We start from the raw sequence: 21,421 nt of genomic DNA on the forward strand, positions 1-21,421 counted from the left end.
GGGAAAAAAAGATCACAGATTTCGATAAAATTTCGTATCAGTTGAAAAGAATAATAAGACTTTTAACAAACTAAATTGTCATAAAAATGTGCAGAATTCATTTATTGAGACTGATACGAATATCCTTGGTTTTGATCATAATTATATGCTTGAGTGTTACTATTAGGTACAGCCTGTCTGTGAACACTGGGGGGTCCCATCTGGTTACTCATAGTTGGATGTGCCATACCTGACGGCTGGGAGGCGGGTCTGTAATGCGCATAATTATTTTGCCCGTAGTTAGAGCTGAATCTGCTCTGGGGGGCAGAAGCCGGAGGAGGGGTTGAGCCTTGAGGATTTGGCGTTCCAGAATTGGGGTGGATGTAATTGCCCTGAGGGGGAGGACCATAATTGGATTGTGTTGTGGTGGGGGGTGATCCATGGTAGGAGTTATTTCCGGAAGACGAAAAATTTTGGGGGTGGTTCATATAACCCTGGGGTACGGGCCCAGAAGAGTAATTGGATTGAGTGGATGCGGAGGAAGAATAAGGTTGAGCATTGCTTTGATTCTGGTACCACTGCGATTGTGTATTAGTAGGGGGTTGACCGTAAGATTGAGTTTGGTTATAGGTTTGAGCAGATTGGGTAGTGTACACTTGAGGCTGGGGAGTGGTGCTCTGAGAAATATTGAAATTGCTCTGGGACTGATGAGGCTGATTAGCAGTCTGGCTGTACTGTATGCTCGATTGTTGTTGGCTAGCGGGAGACTGCTGGGATCCGGCTTGTTGCTGATGCGGTTGCTGTTGTGTTTGTTGCTGGGGTACAGGTTGCTGCTGAGGCTGTTGCTGTGGTTGTTGCGATGCTTGTTGCTGCTGCTGTTGAGCCTGTGGTTGTTGTTGCTGTTGCTGGGGCTGTTGCTGTGCCTGCTGCTGTTGAGCTTGTTGAGGGACTGGAGATTGCTGTTGCTGTTGTTGTTGCTGCTGCTGCTGTTGTTGTTGTTGTTGCTGTTGTTGCTGCTGCTGCTGTTGCTGCTGCTGCTGTGTTGCCTGAGGATGGGGGGAGGAACTTGGCCCATATCCTTGAGGTTGCTGTGAGGAGGCACCTTGATAACTTTGAGGAGATGGGCTACTGTAATTGGAAGAAGGATGGCTCTGGGCATAGTTGCTTTGAGGAGATGGACTACTATACTGAGGATGTGTAGGCTGTTGTGGTGGCTGTGGCTGAGCCTGGTTTGTTGGATACGTTCCTTGATGCTGTTGGTATTGCTGCTGGGGACCAGCTGAAGTAGAAACAATACATTTTAAAATTGAGAGCAGAAAAAAACCCCGAGCAACTGTGAGAAGTTTTTACCAAAAATGTAATGTGATCAATTAGAATACAATGCACAAGATATTTACAAACTAGAATGAAAACAAAATTTCAGACATTTGTAACAAACAACTTTGGTATGCAAAAAAAAACCAAAAAAACTGTTAATTTCAAAATGTACGAAAGAAAAATTAAATTTTGAAGAATCTGCAACAAAAAACAGTGAGTGTGTACAATGGCAAAAAAACAAGGTTGATTTTGATTTAACATTCAGTTTTAGCAATCAAATAAAAAATGTGAAGAAGAGATAATTTTTAAGCTTTCATTAAAATTAATCTAAAAAATCAAGGTTTCTTCTTGAAACCGTGATTATAGTACGCTAATTGCTTCAAGACAATGAGTAAAGGCAAAGGAGCGATGGCAGCAAAGACGACCTCTTCTTTGCCTGTAGGTTTGTTTATTTTGTATAGCACAAAACACTTGAAAAGAAAACTCATGCTATGTAAAACAAACAACCATACAGACACAGAAGCAGTTTTTTAAAGTGAATACTGGTTTATAAGTTAAGGTTCAATACCTTGATGTTGAGGGAAAAAGATGCACAAATATGCGGCTGAGTATAGTTCCCACCTCACAAACTTTATTTTAACAGACTATCAGTGGATAATGCATAGAGAATCAAGGTACTTTTTTTTGTAAAGTAAAAAAAAAAATCATTTAATCCATTTTCCCTGATGCTTTTTTATTTTTTTGAATTTCCCGATTTTTCCCTGATTTATAATTTCTTTGACCCTGCCCAGATTTCCAGGTTCTGTCACCACCCTGTTGTAAAGCTTTTAGAGAAAAAATAAATAAGAGAACCCAGTTCAAAAAGAATTTCAGACCCTTGACTAAGTGATATAAACATTGTTCACAATGAAAAACCTGCATGCATTAAAAAAAAAAAAAATAATGAAAATTCAGGCCATTTTATGACAATCGAAACCAGTTTTAGTGCAATTGGATTGTTAGTTATTTCTTAATTCATCGGTTCCCAACCGGTGGTTTGGGAAACCCCTGAGGGTTTGCGAGAGGTACTAAGAGGGTTAGCGAAAATAATAATATAATGGTGGAATTTTAATATGCTTGTTTAAGATGAAGTCTTAAGTTCAGGCACTTTTTGTTCAGCATTTATTCAATTGTCTCTGGTGCATTCGATATTCATTTCAAGAAAATGTTAGGCGTCCCCTTCGTTTCGACTCCTTCCGAACCGGTTCTATTGTAACCCAGGGACTGAATCTCAACGTTGACGCACTTTTTTGTGTCACGTGAACTTGGTTTTGTTTTAAGCTAATTTTAAGTTGGAATTTTGAGAAACCCAGGTCAATTTTTTAAAAAACGAGTTGATTTTTGGAGTTTTAAGTAGTAGAAATCCACGTTTCGCGATTACCTGACCCATGCAGGTTCCTCATTCAGTGATACAGTATCAAATATCAAATAAAAAATAAACCAATCAATAAAAAAAAGACATTTATCATCTTTTAATACTGATTAAGAATAAAAAAGAAATTGAAAATGTGCTCACGTGAGTGACCAACAGGAGGGTGAGGCGTTGTACTAAAATTTTGTGGAACACCTGGCCCATGAGGTTGATTTCCACTGACTGCTTGACTTTGCTGCATTGATTGATCTATTTGAAGGGGAAAAGACAAAACTCATTTCAATATTCATTCTTAAAGTAGCATGTAAAAAAATATATTTTAAAAATCAAAACATTCTTAACTTAAATTTAGTTATGCCCCCCTTCCCCGAATGAGAGCAAGTCTTCTTTATAATGGGTTTGTTTTCTTCAGTCAAAAGTAGTACTTTTGGCCACTGAAATTGATAGAATAAGCAAAAAAAAAATATGGACCCAGAAAATTCTTTCATTTTCCCAACAGTTACTTTTTAATTGATTTTTTAAACTGTCTGATTTTGCAAACAAAGCCTGATCTTGAAGACGTCACAAATGATGTTCTTTGGCGCATTTTGTACCGCGTTTCTACGTTATGATAAGCAAGAAGCGAATTAAAATTGCGCTCTATGCTTTCTATCAACCACATCGTTGCCAATACACGTGAGTAAAGATGCGAATTCAGTATTTTGCTCTGTGAATGGCAACAGAGAATAGCATTTCATCATTTGTGATGTCATCGGCAAGAAATGTAAACAATGAAAGTGCACCGATTTAAGTAATTTTTTTTTTAAATATTAAACTCAAACAAATTATTTAAAAAATAGTTAGATCCTATGTTTTTAAGCGTGTTCTTTCAGAAAAAAATACTTTTAAAAGTTTGGAAACGACCCCATTGAAGTTGTTTCCCATCTTTATACTTATTTAGCTTACATCAAAACAAGCAGAGAAACAAATCGGGACTTAGAAAATATATGAAGTGCTCGGGAGAGAAATGTGACAAGCAAGTGGATACAAGGGACAAGGAGTGACTTTTCAATCAAAATTTTTTGTTACTCATAACTGAAATTGAAATAAACATGACAATGAATTATGTCATTTGAAGAAAAACATGTCCAGTTTTAATATTACAGAACATAGAATGTATAATAATACCTTTTAAAAAATCTACAAACATATTTTTATAAGTTGGAAATTGGCCTACAGAAAAATTCACATCATGTTGCATATAACTCTTATCCTGAGCCCTTCGTACATAAAAGTTGCTTTACTAATGGAAAAAAAAAAACTGTTTCATTCAAGAAGGTTTTGTTCTGTTTTGGAAAGAAAACGCTATTTCTGGATCAAATCTAGAGTTTTTAAAAGAAAAAAACAAATAGTTTAAAATTTTATTTAAAAAAAAAAAAACACACCAAATTTTTGACGTTTGTATCTTAGAGCCCACAACATAAGCCACAGATATTTTTTATGGTGATTTGAAAATTGTTAAAGAACAATGTTATAATAGAAAATGTTTTAATAAGAATAGGTACCGTATGAACCCTGCATTTTGGTTACTATAGAAGCTTTAAGAGTTTTTACTCTATAGTAGATCCAGACATTTTAGAACGTGGATTTTCATTTAAAATTAAAACCAAGAAAGAATTTCCTTAAGTAGATTATATTGTGCTATAGAAGACAATAATTAAAAATTCAAACTTTTATTTCATACTCAAATTCTTATGATTTGAAACACTTTTTTTCTTTTTTTGTTCTGAGCACATGATTTGCAATGTTGATGCCTTAATTTTTAACTTTATTTATTTTTAGACAGATTAAACTGAGCTGACTACACTTTTTTTTTTTTTTTGCAATATTTAAAAAAGGTTTTGAATCATCAGTTATATATTAATGGAATATGGGGTGAAAAATATTCCACATGAAAGTGTGCGGACCAAAACGTCTTTTGTGCTAACCTTTTCAAAATACTTTTAATAAACAAGTCACTACAGCTGAGTAACACATATGTTCTTTTAATTTTTGGTTTAGCTTGATTGTAGGTTGATCATAATTATTAGTTCCTTTCAAAATTTAAACGATTCAGTATAGTTCTGTATTTATCTTATTTTTATATTCATATTTTAAACAGCTATCTTTGTAACATAACTCCATATGTTCATCACACAAAAGAACTAATTTAACATAATTGGATACATTTAGCTGGAAGTGAAATAAGCTAAACACTGTAAGTTTATTTTTGAGCAAAACAAGCTTTTAAAGAGAAAAAAGAAAGAAATGTACGAAATTAAAATTCCTAGTTCATTTCAGAACAATCTTGCATTTTACATCAGATTGTACAGATAAAAAAAAACGTAAGATTTGTAATTCAGAATGAATATTAATCTTACACAAACATTACATTATAATAATTCGTACGGGTACAAATCATTACTGAAGGTTGGAAGGATCAAATAGTAAGACATTTTTCCGTACAATTTATATATAACTGAGACATTCTACTGAGAAACATTTATGTCAAGAAGCAAAATTAAATCACTTAAAATACTTACGAGGTTGTCCAACAGGAGTTTGAGGGCCAGAGGCAAAACTTGGTGGGACACCAGAACCAGGTCCGTGTGGCTGATTTGCATTAACAGGTTGGTTAGGAGGAACTCCTTGATCTAGAAAAATAAAATATGTAATTATATGAAGCATTTAAAAAAATAAATAAAAGGAAACATTAAAAATGTAAAAGAAAAAAATCATATGACCAATATGTTTTAATAATTTCCAAAAGCATGTGCCTCAATATAAGTTTAATAATTAAATAAGTTTTTCAATATAAAATCGCAAAAATCTAAAAATAGCCAAGTCTGATATTTTCAAAGGTGAATAGAAGCAATCAGAATCCAACTTTAATTTTACACTAGCTGCGTGCCCGGCGTTGCACGGGCTGCTTAAAAAAATGAAAGAGATGTCCAACTGATGTCAGTGTTCGCGCTCAACTATACGTAACATGGGTCCCAGGGACCCATTAATGAAATAGATTTGGGTCCTTTGGTGGAAAAAATGAGTCCCTTAAATTTTAAACAGAAAATCTTAGTGCAAAAATGAATAATATAAAAATATTTATACTTGGAGGGGGGGGGGGGGAAGGCATGAAATAAAATAAATTGGTTATTTTTGCCCTAATTTTTTTGTGATTTCATCATTGTAAAATTATTTTCAAATAATACACTTGCAAGACTCAGTTATGTGAGAAACTATTTGGTCAGTTACAATGAGATTAACTCAAAATTTACTTTAAAAATGGGTTTTACTATAAAATATAAAACGAGTGCCTCTGATTGATCAAGCAAAAAGCACTCCCTTAACTTTTGTTTTCCTGGAAATTTTTCTTAGTGAAAAAAGCAAACAGACCCCCCCCCCCTTCCCAATTATCATTGGCAATTACATAATAATAATAATAAATCACAAGCGAATGAGTCCAACGCAAAAATCGCGATCGCAAAAACGAAACTTTTTCTCATATGAGTGTGAAAATTGCTCATTTGCAATCTTAAATCAGTATTTTTGACTTGTTCAAAATATCTGTTTTGATTTTTGTTCTATTTTTAAAATGGCCATTTTGAAAATGGCGCGATCGATTAATACCCGACTTTTGCAAGTCCAAATAAAAATAATCCATCAGAAAGAGATGAATTATTAGAAAAAGAACAAGGTTAAAGTGCTTTTGTATAAAATTCAAGTATTCATAAGCAATTTAACAAGAAAAATGTAAAGTTCCGAACTCTTTGTGTTTAGCGCGATCTGGAAAATATTCGCCATTTTTTTCTCCCCTCTTTTTATTGGGGATGCAAAATGATGATTTTCAAAAGTTATTCTGGTTACATGAATACCAAATTGCAATATTTTTACTGTACAATTGTCTTGTATTAATCCTGAAGATTGCATTGAAAACCTTCTCATTTTTAGTCTTCATTTCTGTTTTTAGGAATTTCCTCAAGACAAAAGTTGAGGGAAAGCTTATTCTTAGAATACAGTACAATGGGCTATTTGTGAACTTGCTCCCTGAGCTCTGCCCAGGAGGTCACTGTAAGCTCCAGTCTTATCACTAAAATTCCATTGACTGGTCCACAATTTGGGTGTGTTTGAATAGCTGATAAACAGATAGGGTCATTTTAGTCCCTTTCTGTTGATTCTCCTGGTCATTTTGAAGCTTAAAAGCATTTACTAAATAGATCTGTAGCATTTTCTCCCATTTTTTTTTCTGGTTCTTATCTTTTGGGTTTTCTGGGTCCCTGGGACCCGATTTTTCGCGGAAGTTGCGTCCCTTTCCCGCGAATTTGCGTAAAAAACCCGCTATAGCGCGTAAACGCGAACCCTGGATGTTTTTGTATTACTCTGACATCAGTTTCTAAAGCGCTAAGGAGTAAATAAATACGCATAATACATGGTTTGCAAAACACCAGTAGAGCACATTTTTATCAAAAATCTCTTTAACGTTAATCATAGTTATCAATGATACAAGTTATGAGTATTTTCAATTAGCACAAAAGATGAAAATATATGCATTATCAACTATAATCTGTGCTCACGTTAAAATGAATTACATCTGATAGACTGTATCTGAACTATTTATGTACAATTACAATCAGCTTTTTAGATAGAATGACACATACTTTTTGATTGATTACGTGAAACTAAAGCACCAAGACTAAATAACTACCAATAAGCATTAATTTAATACCAAGTCATCAGATTCCAATTTAACTTTAGTTAAAATCCTTAAAAACAATCTTTTTTGTTCAACTCTATTTCACAGAGAAATCCAAATAATCTTAATTTAACATGTTCTTTTAACGATATAAACTGTATTTTAAAAATACATACAGGAAGGAAAAAGAAAGTTATTACAATTCGAAAACTCACCCATGTGACGGGAAAAAGTCCAACAAAATAAACATAAATAGTCGCACATCCTAAGTGTACCAAAATATGAGGCCGGTGAATGATAAACTTACACTACAATCAATAAACATAGCTAAAGAAACAACTTTCATATGCTGCAAAGAGTTGAGAACGTTGAATGTAAAAAATAAAAAAAGGACAGACGATAAAATAAAGGCTATGTCCGAATAGGGCAACCAATTTTAAACTAATTTAAAATGAAATTCTAGATGGAAACGTTGTTTTAAGATTTGGAAGGCAGCCAAAAAAATCTTTTTTAAAACAATTATTAGAATTTTACTTGCTCACGCATATGCAAAATGGCAACAGGAAAGAAATAAAAATTCCTGAATAACGTTATGTTAATTAACGTTTTAATTAATATCTTTGCTAATTAAAGTCGCACAATTACGAGATTGGTCCTATTGTTCTCTTTGGAAAATTCCAAATTGATCGGTATTTCGTTTGACTCTCGATTCGCAGCGGTTCTCGAGAAGATTGATCTTCAGACAGACAGACAGACGGACGCGAACAGATTTTAATATTATAGTGGATAGAGAGTAATACTCATAAATATATAAAATTGATTAGTTGACAAAAATATTCCTGAATATGTAAAAGAAATCTTACGTGGTGGGCCGACTGCTGTTGGTGGACCAGAATTGAAGTTTGCATTTCCAGGCACAGGACCATGGGGTTGATTTCCACCTGGTCCAGGGCTTGGCGCCATTTGTTGATCTATTTCAAAGAAAAATTAAACATCAGTAAAATTTAACAATAAGATAAAATGTAAATTATTTTTATGCTTTAGCTAGATACTAACGAGATTGTCCAACAGTAGGTTGGGTGTTGTTATTGAAGTTCGGAGGTACACCTGGCATCGGACCATGAGGGGGATTTCCATTTACTTGACCTGAAGGCATGTTTTGATCTAAAAAGTGGAAATTAAATATAGGTATTGATAAATAATTCTTAATTAAACTACCATAAATATTATTAATTTCAACTTTTAATTAAAACGTAAATTTAGGGTAAATATTGATTTCACATAAAGAAGAGGAAGAAGGAATTTGATAAACTTGTAAAAGTTTATAAAATTAAGGGTTTGTTAGTTAAAAGGCAAATATTTGATGTAAAACTAAAATGCTGGAATATATATGAGCCAAATTTCGTGCCATGACTTTTTAAAATATTTATCACTACAAAACTAACCAAGAGATATATGTACCACAGAGCTCGAAGGACGTAAGTCACATCATGGTAATTTAACAGGAGAAAGGAAAAACTTTTTTCTGGCGCATGCAAAGGATGGGACATGCACTCTTTTAACCATGGTAAAAAATTGAAAAGGATTTTTTAAAAGAATTACATTTACATAGCTTGATGCAGAATAGGTTTAAGCATTATGTATACAATGTTATGTATTAAGCATACAATGCACTAATTGCAATTTTTGGACTTGCGTCAGTCTGGCTCTGAGGTATAAATAATGTAAGAATTACATGATTTATGACGTCATACATTAGAAAAAAGGCAACATTTTCTTAAAACAAGTCGTTTTCAAAAAATTTGTTCACATTACATATAGGCATAGAAATCTTAGCTACAATATACAGTCGACTCCCGCTACAACGCGATTTGACTTACTACGTGAAATGGCTATAACGCGAGTTTTTCCCGAGTAACGAATTTTAGGGCTAACGCGAATTCCTCGTCTGCAATACCAATTTTTTTGGAAGGAAATATCAATTTCGTTATTGGGACCTAAACATTGATTTCGTGAATATATTTTATCCCTATAGCGTCACTGATAACGGAAGTTCTCTTCACCACACTAGTTCAAGCATCTCTTTATTAGTGCATCAAGTAACCACTCGGCGTCTTTCTTTTTTTTTTCTTTCTAAATATTAAACTTGATGAAATAAAATGGCACCTTAGTCTACTGTTTCATCTGAAGTTTGTAAAGATGCTTCAACAACTAAAAAGTACATTGACGATAGCACGACATTAAGTATAAGTGATGTACGTGCCATGTAGTGTTATTTTATGTCTTTCCCCGCCATCGATCATTTATTTTGTGCATCTTAACAGATTTTTATGCTGAATAAAGCATCTTTTTTGCTTTTTAAGTGCCGTAAAAGTACAGTTCTTAATTATAAGAAACTTTAATGTTTTGTTGAGAGTTGCTTTAAACCAGTTTGAGGGATGTTTATAAGTGTCTTAAAGAATTTGACATGTTTCAAAAAATTTGTATACATACCCTTTTCTACAATGCGAAATTTCAACTTACGCGAAAAGTCTTGGAACGCATCCCTTGCGTAAGTCCGGACTCGACTGTATAACTGTTGTATTTTATTTATTTTTACTTTAAGATTGGTGAATATAAATTATTAAACATTGTTAGAATCATTAAAATTTAGGACGACACAATAAGTAATGCATACTCTGACTCATATTTCCAGCAGTAGGTTGATTCTGATGTCCTTGATATCCAGCAGGGTCAACATGTGGAGGAACTTGTTGGTTTGGACCTGGACCATGCATTTGAGGTTGAGATGGTGGCGGCTGAATGACAGAATGGTAAAAATCTCTTTTTAAATATACAGCACTATGTTTTGAACCAATTAGATTCAAATATATTTAGCTCTTACGCTTTTTAGTTTTCACACATTTCTATATGATTTTGATATTTTCTATTATTGAATAAACATATGCAGAAAACAAAGGGATCAGGAAGAAGCAACTTCTTCCTCACATGCTTTTGCAAAATAAATAAATAAATAATAAAAACATAAAAATGATTTTACCAGGTGTGTATAAATTGTAAGGTTGTCACTGAGAGTACTCACAAAACTGAGATCTAACAGCTCAAAATTTCAGGAGAAACTAGTTTTTTTTTTTTTTTTTTTTTTTTTTCAAATCATTTTGCAACAGAAACAATAAATATATTTATGCAGTTAATATATTCATTTTAAGTTTTACATATTAATCAAATAGATCTAATGAACTGAACATAATATAAGTTAATACACAACAAACACACATACACAAAAAAGCAACCATTTCATTAGCATGATCATTTAAAAAATATATAAAAAATGCTTTTTACTAGTTGGTATGTTAGAATTAAAAAAAAAAAAAATATGAACAAGTATATTATACATCTAATTCAATATATAAACAACTGCAAAAACTTAATTTTTGATTTCATGGTGGTAATGCAGTGCCAACATTTTGGACTTGGAAATGAAATACAATACAATTAAACTAAATAATTATATGAGAACATTAAACTTAATTGTGGCTGTATTTCATTTCAAAATCAACATGTTAGCACTGCAATACCACCAGAAAATTAAATTCAAAATTTTTGACTTTATGGCTGTAAGGGAATGCTAACACGTTGTACTTTGAAATAATACACTTAAACTTAATAATTTTATGAGAACATTAAACTTAATCACATGTGGCTCTTTCCAAAGTCCAACATGTTAAAATTGTAATAAATACCACTATAAAATCAAAAACTACAATATTTTGCACTCTTGGCGGCATCAAACAATATCAATAAATATTTATTTATAAGAAAGAAAAGTGGGGGAAGGAGAAGGAGACATGACTAAAAATAAAATGAATAAAAACAAAATGAACAAAATAAAATAACAAAATTTTATATGTGAAAAAAAAAAAAAAAACTAAATTGAATAGTCATGCTAAAGTTTAAGGATTTAACATCTTAAATTTTATTTATAAAATGGTAAGAAATGCTTTTACAAGAACAAAACAAAACAAAGTTGTAAGTTCATCATTGATCCTATAACTGGATTACCCAATCCACTAATTTGGAACTATCTTGATTGGAAATTAATTAAAATATAAAAACAAAATTGTAAAAAATTTAGGCAATGGTATAGTTTAATATTTTTGAGCATCAAAATTTTTAGAAACCAATAATTTCATACGAAAAACTTTTTACATTTAATTTTAATTACTAGTGATGGATAAAAGCTTAGTGGGTTGCCCAAACGAAAAGTGCATAGGTTAGCTTACATCAGAATGACTGCAGTTACAACAGCACCATTGAACAGAGATATACTGCCGTGTGCAGGTAAACGGCAGTATCTGCAGAAATGAGGGTACAGATGTGATATACCCCCCCCCCCCCCATTTGGCGACATTCGATTTTTTTGCACAAAATTAAAATATTTTTCTCGCCAATGAGGCGATAATTTTTTATGCATGGCATCCCTGGCCAAACTAACCTGTGTTTAGCAACCCGAAGGCAATCTTACAGATCTGTTCAAACTTGTTTACTTGGGTTGTTTGGGTTTCACGCAGGAGAGATACGTGGTGTTGTTTCGTGCAATATACCTTACAGGAATGCTTATTTTGTGTTAGTTTAAATTCAGTAGTTGTGTTTTGAAGTAAAAACATTAGGAAATGCCAGTTTCTTCAAACTTGAAGGTTAATTAAAAGTTAACTCCAACGTGGTGTGTATCTGTAACGTGCCATTGTCATATGATGTATTGTTTTAGACTGAGTGTGAATATTTATACCATATAAAAAGGTAAGTTCTTTATTTTAGAATTCAAAAAAAACCTCTCACTTCCAAAATTCTTTGTTTTTACAAATCCTTGAGGGGTTCTTGTAGTTTTTAACTTTATTTTTACTGTATGTAAATTAATTTTACAGAAATAGTACGGTTATTTTGTTCTAAAAGTTAATTCTTATCGATGCCATGAATTATTTAGACATTCTATTAACGTGCCTCCTTTAGGTACTGAATTTTATGTTAACAATTGAAAGTTCTTTCGGTTGTACTCTTAAAAATGCTGAATTTTATTAATAAATCTGCACAATAATGGTGCATATTTCACACTTAAAACTGTGTCATTATTGTACACTGAACGGAAGGAGCCACCCTTGGATGTCATGAAAATATACATAACTGTGACCATACTCCGACTGTAATGTATATTAACAGTCGGAGGGATAACGGACCGAGCGGAGCGAGGTCCTGGCGAGCCAGAGGTCTCATAGTACTTTCGTAATGAGGCAGGGCCGGCGAGCCGAGGTCTCATTACGAAAGTACTATGAGACCGAGGGCTCGTATCCCGGAGAAATGATGAAAAAAAAATTAATGCATTAATTTCGACTTGTAATTAATACAATAATTTATTTCATTGTATTTTAATATGTTTACAAAAAACCCCGGCCCTGTACATTTTTGAAGCATATATTCGTGATGTTTTTTGTTGTGCTTTTATGTTGTTTTTATATATATTGTGTTCTGAAGTGCTTTGATCATGTTTTTTTATTTGATTTTTTCCTGTTGGCACTAAAAAAGCATCGCTAAGAACGATGTATGACATATGTCGTCATACATCGTTTTCTTGGCGACGCTTTCTTGGCGCCAACAGGAAAAAGTCGCCAAGGGTGGGGTATATCACATCAGTTCCGAAATGAGTTTTCAAGATATTTGAAGAAATGTGAATCGGATTCAATATTAACCATACGGAAATCTTTGAATTACTGTTTGACCACAGATTGCATGTAATTTGGCAAATAGCCTACTTAAGACTATTTCATCTGAATGAAACTAGCAGGGTTAGAAGGAAAAATAGCGATGGGATTTTGATGCATGTGTTTCATAATTTCACTAGGGCTTTATTTATTTATTGTCTTCATTGAGGTGAAAATGAGTAGAAATAATATGAGTTTCTATGGAAACTACAAAAATAATAAAATGTTTTCACTTTGTTCTGAAATTTAAAAGCAAAATTGTAAACTCAAAACTATGTTGCAAACATAATAAATCAATTAATTTTTGAGTGATATAGATCGAATATAGTTTTGAGTTAAAAATTATTGCAGTGAAATTGTCATTTTAAAAAAACCGAGTCGAAATAATTAAGAGGCAAACGCACACATCTGTATCAGAAAAACTACCATCCCTGAAAGGTAATAGACGCCTCCATTTTTCCGCCTGAAAACCGGATATTATCCTTTCCATATAACGGATGATCAAACTTTAGACGTTTTTTCACGCCTTTTTTTTAGCAGAAACCAAATAAGCAAGCTTGTACAATAAAGCTAACATACAATAGATGACAAAAATGCAAAAAAATTAAACATATGCAGTTAGTGTCCTTTACATGCATATGGCAGTACAAAGGAAGGTAGGAAGTATGCCCTCATATGGCAATCAACAGTGAAACCAGTTGGCAGAAGAGGTAACTGATTGAAAGTTAAGTCATACTCTACATAGATGCATTCAACATGTGAAAGTATGGTTTCTGCTTGTGGAAGGTGAATGTATTCCATACATCTTTCAGGGATAGTGAGCCAATGGCAAACACTATTTACGGGATTTTATCAGGGGTTCTCAACCTTTTGGGCCCTGTGCTCTTCATTGAACACTGGTCATGCCCCCTCAACATAAGTGGTCAATAAAGTACAATCTGAATTTGAAACTGAAGTTGATTAGGTTAGCTGAAACTAGTCTATATATATAAAAATGAATGTTTGTCTGTATGTCATCCATGAACTCAAAAACTACCCGGCAGATTTGGCTGAAACTTTCACCATTTGTTATTTTTGGTACTGGGAATGTTTATAGACCAGTTCGAAAAATATCCGATCGATAGTTCCTTTTTTATTTCAATTTAAGTCACAATCCATTGGATAAATACAAATAAAATTATCGGCTGCAGAAATTAATTCGCGTGAAAGATCTCATTGATAAGAAGTTAGCTGTTGCCATTTTTCTTGAGTTTGAACAAATAAATTCTTTCTTTATTGTTTTATGGCTTTTCATGCAACGGGGGGATTTAAAACTTTTTCTATTTGATATTTTTAGCGATTGATTGATCTTGCAAACTGCGTGAGTACAAAATTTGAGTATAGTCACTGCTTCACTTGATACCTGGACCGATTATTATGAAAATTGCTATATATATGTATTTTTCCACGGAGAAGGTGCATAATATGCTCATTGAAGCCACTCGCCACCAAGTGGCATTGCAGAGTAGCAACTTCTGCCCCGTTCAACCGATTGTCATGAAAATCAGTATAATGATGTATTTTTTTGTTGGCGTAGCAATGCGCGTCGGGTACAGCTAGTTATTATATGAAAATTGAGATAATTCCATACACAAATTTTAATGTTACAACACTTAACGTTATTTTTAATATTACTATTAGAACACATGAAATCAAGGAATCATAAAACTACGTTCTAATCAATTTGAGGTACCTAAGTGAGGTTGGAATGTAATACCACTCACTTTTACCACATCAGAAGTCACTTTCAATGCCTTCTTGATATTTAGATTTTATGAATGTGAATGCGAACATCCAGATGCATAGGATGAGCAGAAGAAAGCTGTTTTAAACACCTCAAAAAGAAAGTCGATAATGTCGAAAACATTCAGTGACCGCAAATTTAGTAAGTTATAGTTAGTTTTACTCCTTAACATCAATTCTTTTATATGTTCATGACTTCCTCTAAATTCTTTTTTATGCTTCCCTAGGGATGCACCCCCTTGGTTGAGAATCACTGAAATAGACGGTATTTTATGGAACAACTTAACATTTATCGTTGAACTTCTGTACCATTTTAAATGTCATTTCCGCAACACAGCAATAGATATTTTATCATCTTAAAATCTAAACACATAGCTGATTATCTCTTCTTCCACTCATACTTTCAATTAGAAATTTGGAACCATATTTAACTTATTCCAATACATAATATAAAACATCTTATATATAATCAAATAAACCCAATTTACATAAGTGTGAAAGGATTCCTTCAATATTTTGTCAAAACTAAGGAAAAACTCACAGGCAGAGCACTGGGAACGGCATCAGCGATCGAAGCCAAGAACACCAAATTCCGATGAAGAATCTGCTGGTAACTGAAATAAATATATATATATATTTTTTTAAACACAAAAGAAAATAACCAATAATCTTATTTACTTAACTGTAGAGAAAAGAGAATTCAATTAGTACTGAACAACACGACCTTGAGGGTCAGATTTGGATAAAATTATAGGTTTAGAACAATTAGACCTAGGTATAAATCCAGGTAAAGTGGGTTTACTGCAGGCCCTAATTTGGCTGCAGCAGGGGTCCTAAGTTGTTAGTTTGGCCTCAGAAATGCAGCGGCATTTCCACTGGAATTTGAAGCTTAGACACTATGGTCATTCTCCCAACATATTTGGCACTTTTTGTCACTACAATGAGCAGGAGGGCTAGCACCTTTTTTTTTTTTTTTGGCAGTTTTTAAGTTTAAAATTGCATAAGCCTTTTTCTTTCCTACATGCATGCAGTATCATATACATAAAAATAGTGCCGTCGGGCTGAGAAGCTATGGCAATGCTATCAATTAAGGATTAGAAGAACAATTTTCCTTTTAGAAATTAAAATCTTGATAAATTTAAAAAATGCAAATCTAAAAGATAACAGGAAAAATTAATACTTAAATGTAAAATTGGAAATTAGCCTCCCTTGAAGAATGAGAGAATTAGCAAGTCTGCCATTAGGTTATTTTTTAGTGATTATACAAAAAATTGCAAAAGCACAGATTAAAATTAAAAAAAAAAACAGTAAAACTGCAACAGAAGGAGAGCTGGAGTGGAGCCTTAGCTTATTATTTAGGAGCAGAGCTGGAGTATCCAAAAAAATTTCAGCTTCCGGCCTCTGGCTTTCTCACAACATATATATGTTGTAGGAAATAAATGTAATTGTGTACATAATTTATCACAATTTAAATATATATTTTTTAAAATAAAAACAGAAATACGTACTGATGACTTTCAGAAGATTTTCCTTTGCTCTGATAATCAACAATTGCTTGAATAAGCTGTGAATTATCATCTAGCATCTGCAGAAGCAAGAAAGATTGAAATAATTAGCACTTTTCATACAAACGAATAGTTAGAAATAATATGTTATTTGTAATATTGCATTTTAAACAATCTTGTGGAATATTTTTCCTTATGGAATAAAATTCATCTTCTTGTAAATAGACAGTGCTCTAGAAATGTACAATTTCTTGTTTCAGGTTCATAGCAACCTTTGAAAAGTATTTTCTGTTTTCCTTTATTATTATTTTTTATTTTTCAGGCATTTAACAATACTAAATAATACTTATTTACATGGAGGCTTAATGTATTAAAGTAAGTATTGTCATTATCATCCAGTCTCTAATCAGAGTTTGTCTTTAATAGTCTACCTAGACAAAAAAAACTAAAATTAATCTCTAAAACAAATTTTTAAAATGTTTCAAGTATCCGAATTTGAAATCAAGTTTCTTTTTAGCTTGATTGCTAATGCAGGGGTGCGCCCCCCCCCCCCTCCAAACATTATGAAGAACACACCCCTACCCAAGAGCCAGAGCCTAACATTAAAAAAAAAAAAAAAAAAAAAGCCTCTAAACAACACCCCTAAAAATTTCAATGGTGCAGTCTGCACCACAACCCCTCCCCCCCAGGTGGGCACGCCTGTGACTAATATGTTTTTTGTATAGTAGCAATTTAAAAGCTAATTTGTTGTTTAGGTTTTTTTATTAGAAAACAAAAGGAATGGCAAGACAACTATTAAATTTGTTTCTACTTGACAATAACAACAAAGAAAACTTCCCAATCTTGATCTATAAACAAAAATATATAGCAAATAGTCCTTTGCAGTACTACATTGAACATTAAAAATTTGCGTCATGGTCCTATACCGGGCAGGGTCCGAAATGTGTTCAAACGATTTCTTGGCGGATTAAAAATGGTGTCTCTGAACACAATCCTAGGATACTTATATTACATAAAATCTTTAGATTTACCAGAAGGGGACAACTTTTCTTGGTACTTCTCTGTTAAAGGTTTCCATTTGGTTTGCCGACTACTTTATTTTCTACTTTGCTGACAACAGAAACATTTAAAATACACCGCCAGCTCAGTCATTCCATCCGAGGACTGCGGTTTCGTGTTTTTTAGCACTCATCAGCCCGGAATAGGAATCACATGAGCGGACGGCGAAAAATCTCTTAAGGGAGCCAAGAGAGCCAAACAAACTAGTAGTTAATGCAGAATTAGCAAACCAGATGAGCGACCGCAGCAATGGTATGGTTCAACTCAAAGATTGATGGCAAAGTTAAGGTATTTTGTAGTAAGTTACAAGCCCTAAAGCCAGGGCTAAGGCAGAAATACTTAAAATAACTTACTACAAAACAGAAACATTACTTAAAGCAATGGGTGATATCTACAAATATATGGCAACCCCATAATTTAGAAATTGAAGTAGTTGCAAACTAAGAAAATTTCATTTTGCAAAATACTGCCTGGCTCAGGGGGAAAATGATATTTTGTCAATAAAGAGCATTTGATTTGTCGGCTGCCACTGATGAGTTGTGAGTATGAAGAACATAATTCATTTTTAATAAAAGTTAATTATTAAATGATGAAATTATAGGATATACTTGTGCCCTTGCAAAGATTGAGACTGAAAGTGGGTCCTATGGCTCATTCCGCTGGACTTTCAAAAATCATTGAAGGAAAGGTTTTTGGACATAAAACATGAACAGCAATATATTAAAGCCCCTAAAATAAAAAGTATGCTGAGTGATGCATTTAAAACAAAAATATACCTTTTTTTTAAAAAAAAAGGGCCTCAAAGAGACAATTAATCAAGCATTTGTGTGTAATACTATATTTAGCAGAATTGGCAAAAACCCGGGGTTTTTTTTGAAAAAGCCCATGAACCCAGGTTCTTTTTAAATAAAACCCAACTAAAGCTGGGTTTTTAAAAAAGAAATATGGGTTTTTTGTCTCTTTTTAGGGAAAATGTGGGTACTTGTAACATATTGTAGTGTAAGTATACGGACAAAGCACAAGAATTGTCTTGAGATAAAAAAAAAAGCTGGAAATTTCAGCGTTTTCTGAAGAAAAGTATAAAAGATGACAGAACCCAAGAAAAATGAAGTTTCAGATTTTTTAGTTTCCATGATTACCAACAGTTAAGGCAAAGTTACTTCTCAAATGATAAAATCTATTGTTCATTTGTTTGTTTTCAATTACTACATTTTTTTTTAAATTTTACTTTATCGTATTTCATTTTGTTATGCAAAACTACTGTAAAACCTCAAGTAATTTAAATCCCTTTTTACTGAATTCCTGCTTAATCAAGACATTTCTTTGAATTTTATGTTGCCGTTTTTCTGTTTCTGTGTACAGAGTAAGAAATATTAAACTTTTTTGTAAGATAATGAAAATACTGTACATCCTATTCTGTTTTCTGTCTGACCATTGTTAAAACCTGTTAACTACTAAAAAATATACCTTGTTTATTCGAGATTTGTGACGTGTTGGTTTGCAGAAAATAATTCACATGAAAGCTGTTTAGCTAGAGTAGTTTCCTCTGTACAATCTAAAAATTTTGAGAAAATCAGACGTGACAGGACTTAGTCAAGATAATTTGAGTTATTTATTGACCAGTTAAAGGAAAAAGTTAAATATATTTATTTAAAATCTTTGAAGTATTTTTTTTAATGCCGTTAAGAGTCAAAAAATACTATTCAAGTTCAAAATTCATTTTTTATGTCTATTGTCTATGGTGAAAAACAAATAAAAAAGAAGTTTAAATTGAAAGTATTTAAATTAATTAAGCTTTATAAAAAAATTTCTCAGAAAATTTAAAAAACCCCAAAAGTGGGCTAAATAATGAGTTTTTTTTTGAATGTTTATTCAATAAAACCCATAACCCCCCCCCCCCAAAAAAAAAAAATTTTTTTTTTTGAAATTCCCTGTATTTTCCTGGTTTTTGAGCAAAATTTTGAAATTCTCTGCGTTTTCCCTGTTTTTTGGATGGTTTCAAAATTCCCTGTGTTTTTCCGGTTCCTCCAGGTTTCCCGGTGGCATGGCAACCCTGTTACAAAAAAAAAAAAAAAAAGATTGCATTTTAAGCTCAAAAACGTTTTGATAAATGACAAAAATCTTGCATGTAGTTTATGGCTCTAAGTAATGCAAATTACCTACTTATAGGAGATTTACTCGGCACAAGAGACAACAAAGAGGAAAAATTTAGCAAAGGGTTGATCTTAAAAAAATGAAAAATCACTTTCTTTTTCAACAGTTTTGTAGAAGATCCCTTTATACACTGTCAATTTTTATGTGAAGGGTCCGTGTTAACAGGTTCAACGTTCAACAAAAACATCTTGCTACTCAAACTTGGCAACTTAATATCTCTATTTGAGTTAACATTGAGTTAAAATGTCATTTTTGACTTTACTGCATGAAAAACCTTAACTAACCTTGCAGCCAATTAAAAAATTTCATGCAACTCAATATAACCTTTCTATAGGATAGATAATAAAGGATTATCAGAATCGATTTGAGGCCTAATGAAATATAGTTTAGTTTGGAACTTATTTTATTATTCAGATAACACACTAAAAGTAATGTAGAGTGAGTATGGGGGAAAGAGTTAGCAAAACCAAAGGTGATTAAATACTTTTATCAAAAATAATATTTTCCACTTCGTAAATTACGTATTAGAAATATGTGATGTGAAAAAATATACATAGAGTTTGAATCCAGCACATAAACTGTCACACACAACTGCAATTAAATGGGTTTAAACTTAAAAGTACATTATTTAACGAAACGTGAAACATACAATTATGTAAAGAAGGAAAAAACTGAAGATCAGATACTACACGATAACAAACGCCATAAATATTACACTACATTGTTGGGAGGCTACATCCTAGCAGGAACGAGAATGAAGTTACTTTTCACGATTGACAATCATCGAGGGGAAAAAAACAAATGCAACTTCTAACCTTTTGAATTTGTGTTGGGCTAGGTGAAGGTCTTCCTTTCTGAGGAGGAGCATAAGTAACAGACATTTTAAAAATTGCTTTAGTCAAATGTCACCTTTAATTAAAAAAATTTCTAACAACGCTTCAGAAATTTTTTTCAGACATTTACGAAATTAAACATTGCATAACTGATGCCATTCCAAAACAGATAAAAGAAGAAGTCTGAGTCAAAAACTAATCAATTGGGACGTTGCTACTACTCCTCGAAAATAAGCAGCTATGATTGGCTAACGTAGTCTACTCCAGTAGGGACTACTTATTGGCAAAATAATCGCTCATTTTGGCGAAAAACTTCTAATTCTACAGGAAATAAATTACATGACGAATTATACAGTTGAGTAATATTGTCGGTTGCCCATTTTTTTTCTTGCGTGCAGAGAAATACGCTCGGAATCAATGATGCAAAGAGGCGTAAGCGAAAGCAATTTAAATGTTTCCTTTTTGATTATTCTTTAAGAAATGCTGATGTGTATGAGAATTTTGTGGAATCCTTATAGCGATGAGGATTTCCCTTGAATTTGCTTTCTTCCTTTTTTTTTTTTTTTTTGTGTGTGTGTGTGGGTGGGGGGGGGGAGAATGCACTAGTACTAGAGTTCTCATGGGTTTTCGAACTAGTATTATAGAGTCCCTACGGAGATTTTTTAGAGGGGCGGAAATGGTTAAGAGGAATGTATTGGAAAGGAGATCTCTTAATACTCTAATGGAGACTTTTGGGGAATGTTTTTCTTTTTATAATATAGCTTGAGTTCTTGAGTATTAAACGTCCTCCTTCACAGGGGTTACCCACCTAGGGGGAGGATCATGACGTTTTTTAGGGGGATTCTTTTAGGGGTATTTTTTTCATTCGGGGGGACTCTTTGCTCGGGTGATTTTTGCGATATTGAGAGGAGAGGCGC

The 21,421-nt window shown here is 32.9% G+C and overlaps 1 protein-coding gene across 1 annotated transcript; it reads right to left on the minus strand.

Moving 5' to 3' along the window:
- Positions 1 to 68: 68 nt before the first annotated feature.
- On the minus strand, positions 69 to 20,622 carry LOC129223260 (trithorax group protein osa-like). The gene is made up of 10 exons (XM_054857825.1): positions 20,487 to 20,622; positions 16,462 to 16,538; positions 15,495 to 15,567; positions 10,093 to 10,213; positions 8,472 to 8,579; positions 8,279 to 8,386; positions 5,269 to 5,379; positions 2,852 to 2,956; positions 762 to 1,258; positions 69 to 704 (listed from the first exon to the last, which is right to left on the minus strand). The coding sequence occupies exons 1-10, from the start codon at positions 20,550 to 20,552 to the stop codon at positions 102 to 104; spliced, it is 1,869 nt and encodes a 622-aa protein (XP_054713800.1). The 5' UTR covers positions 20,553 to 20,622; the 3' UTR covers positions 69 to 101.
- Positions 20,623 to 21,421: the final 799 nt, after the last annotated feature.

This window comes from Uloborus diversus, chromosome 5, assembly GCF_026930045.1.
Source record: "Uloborus diversus isolate 005 chromosome 5, Udiv.v.3.1, whole genome shotgun sequence".
Taxonomy (NCBI): domain Eukaryota; kingdom Metazoa; phylum Arthropoda; class Arachnida; order Araneae; family Uloboridae; genus Uloborus; species Uloborus diversus.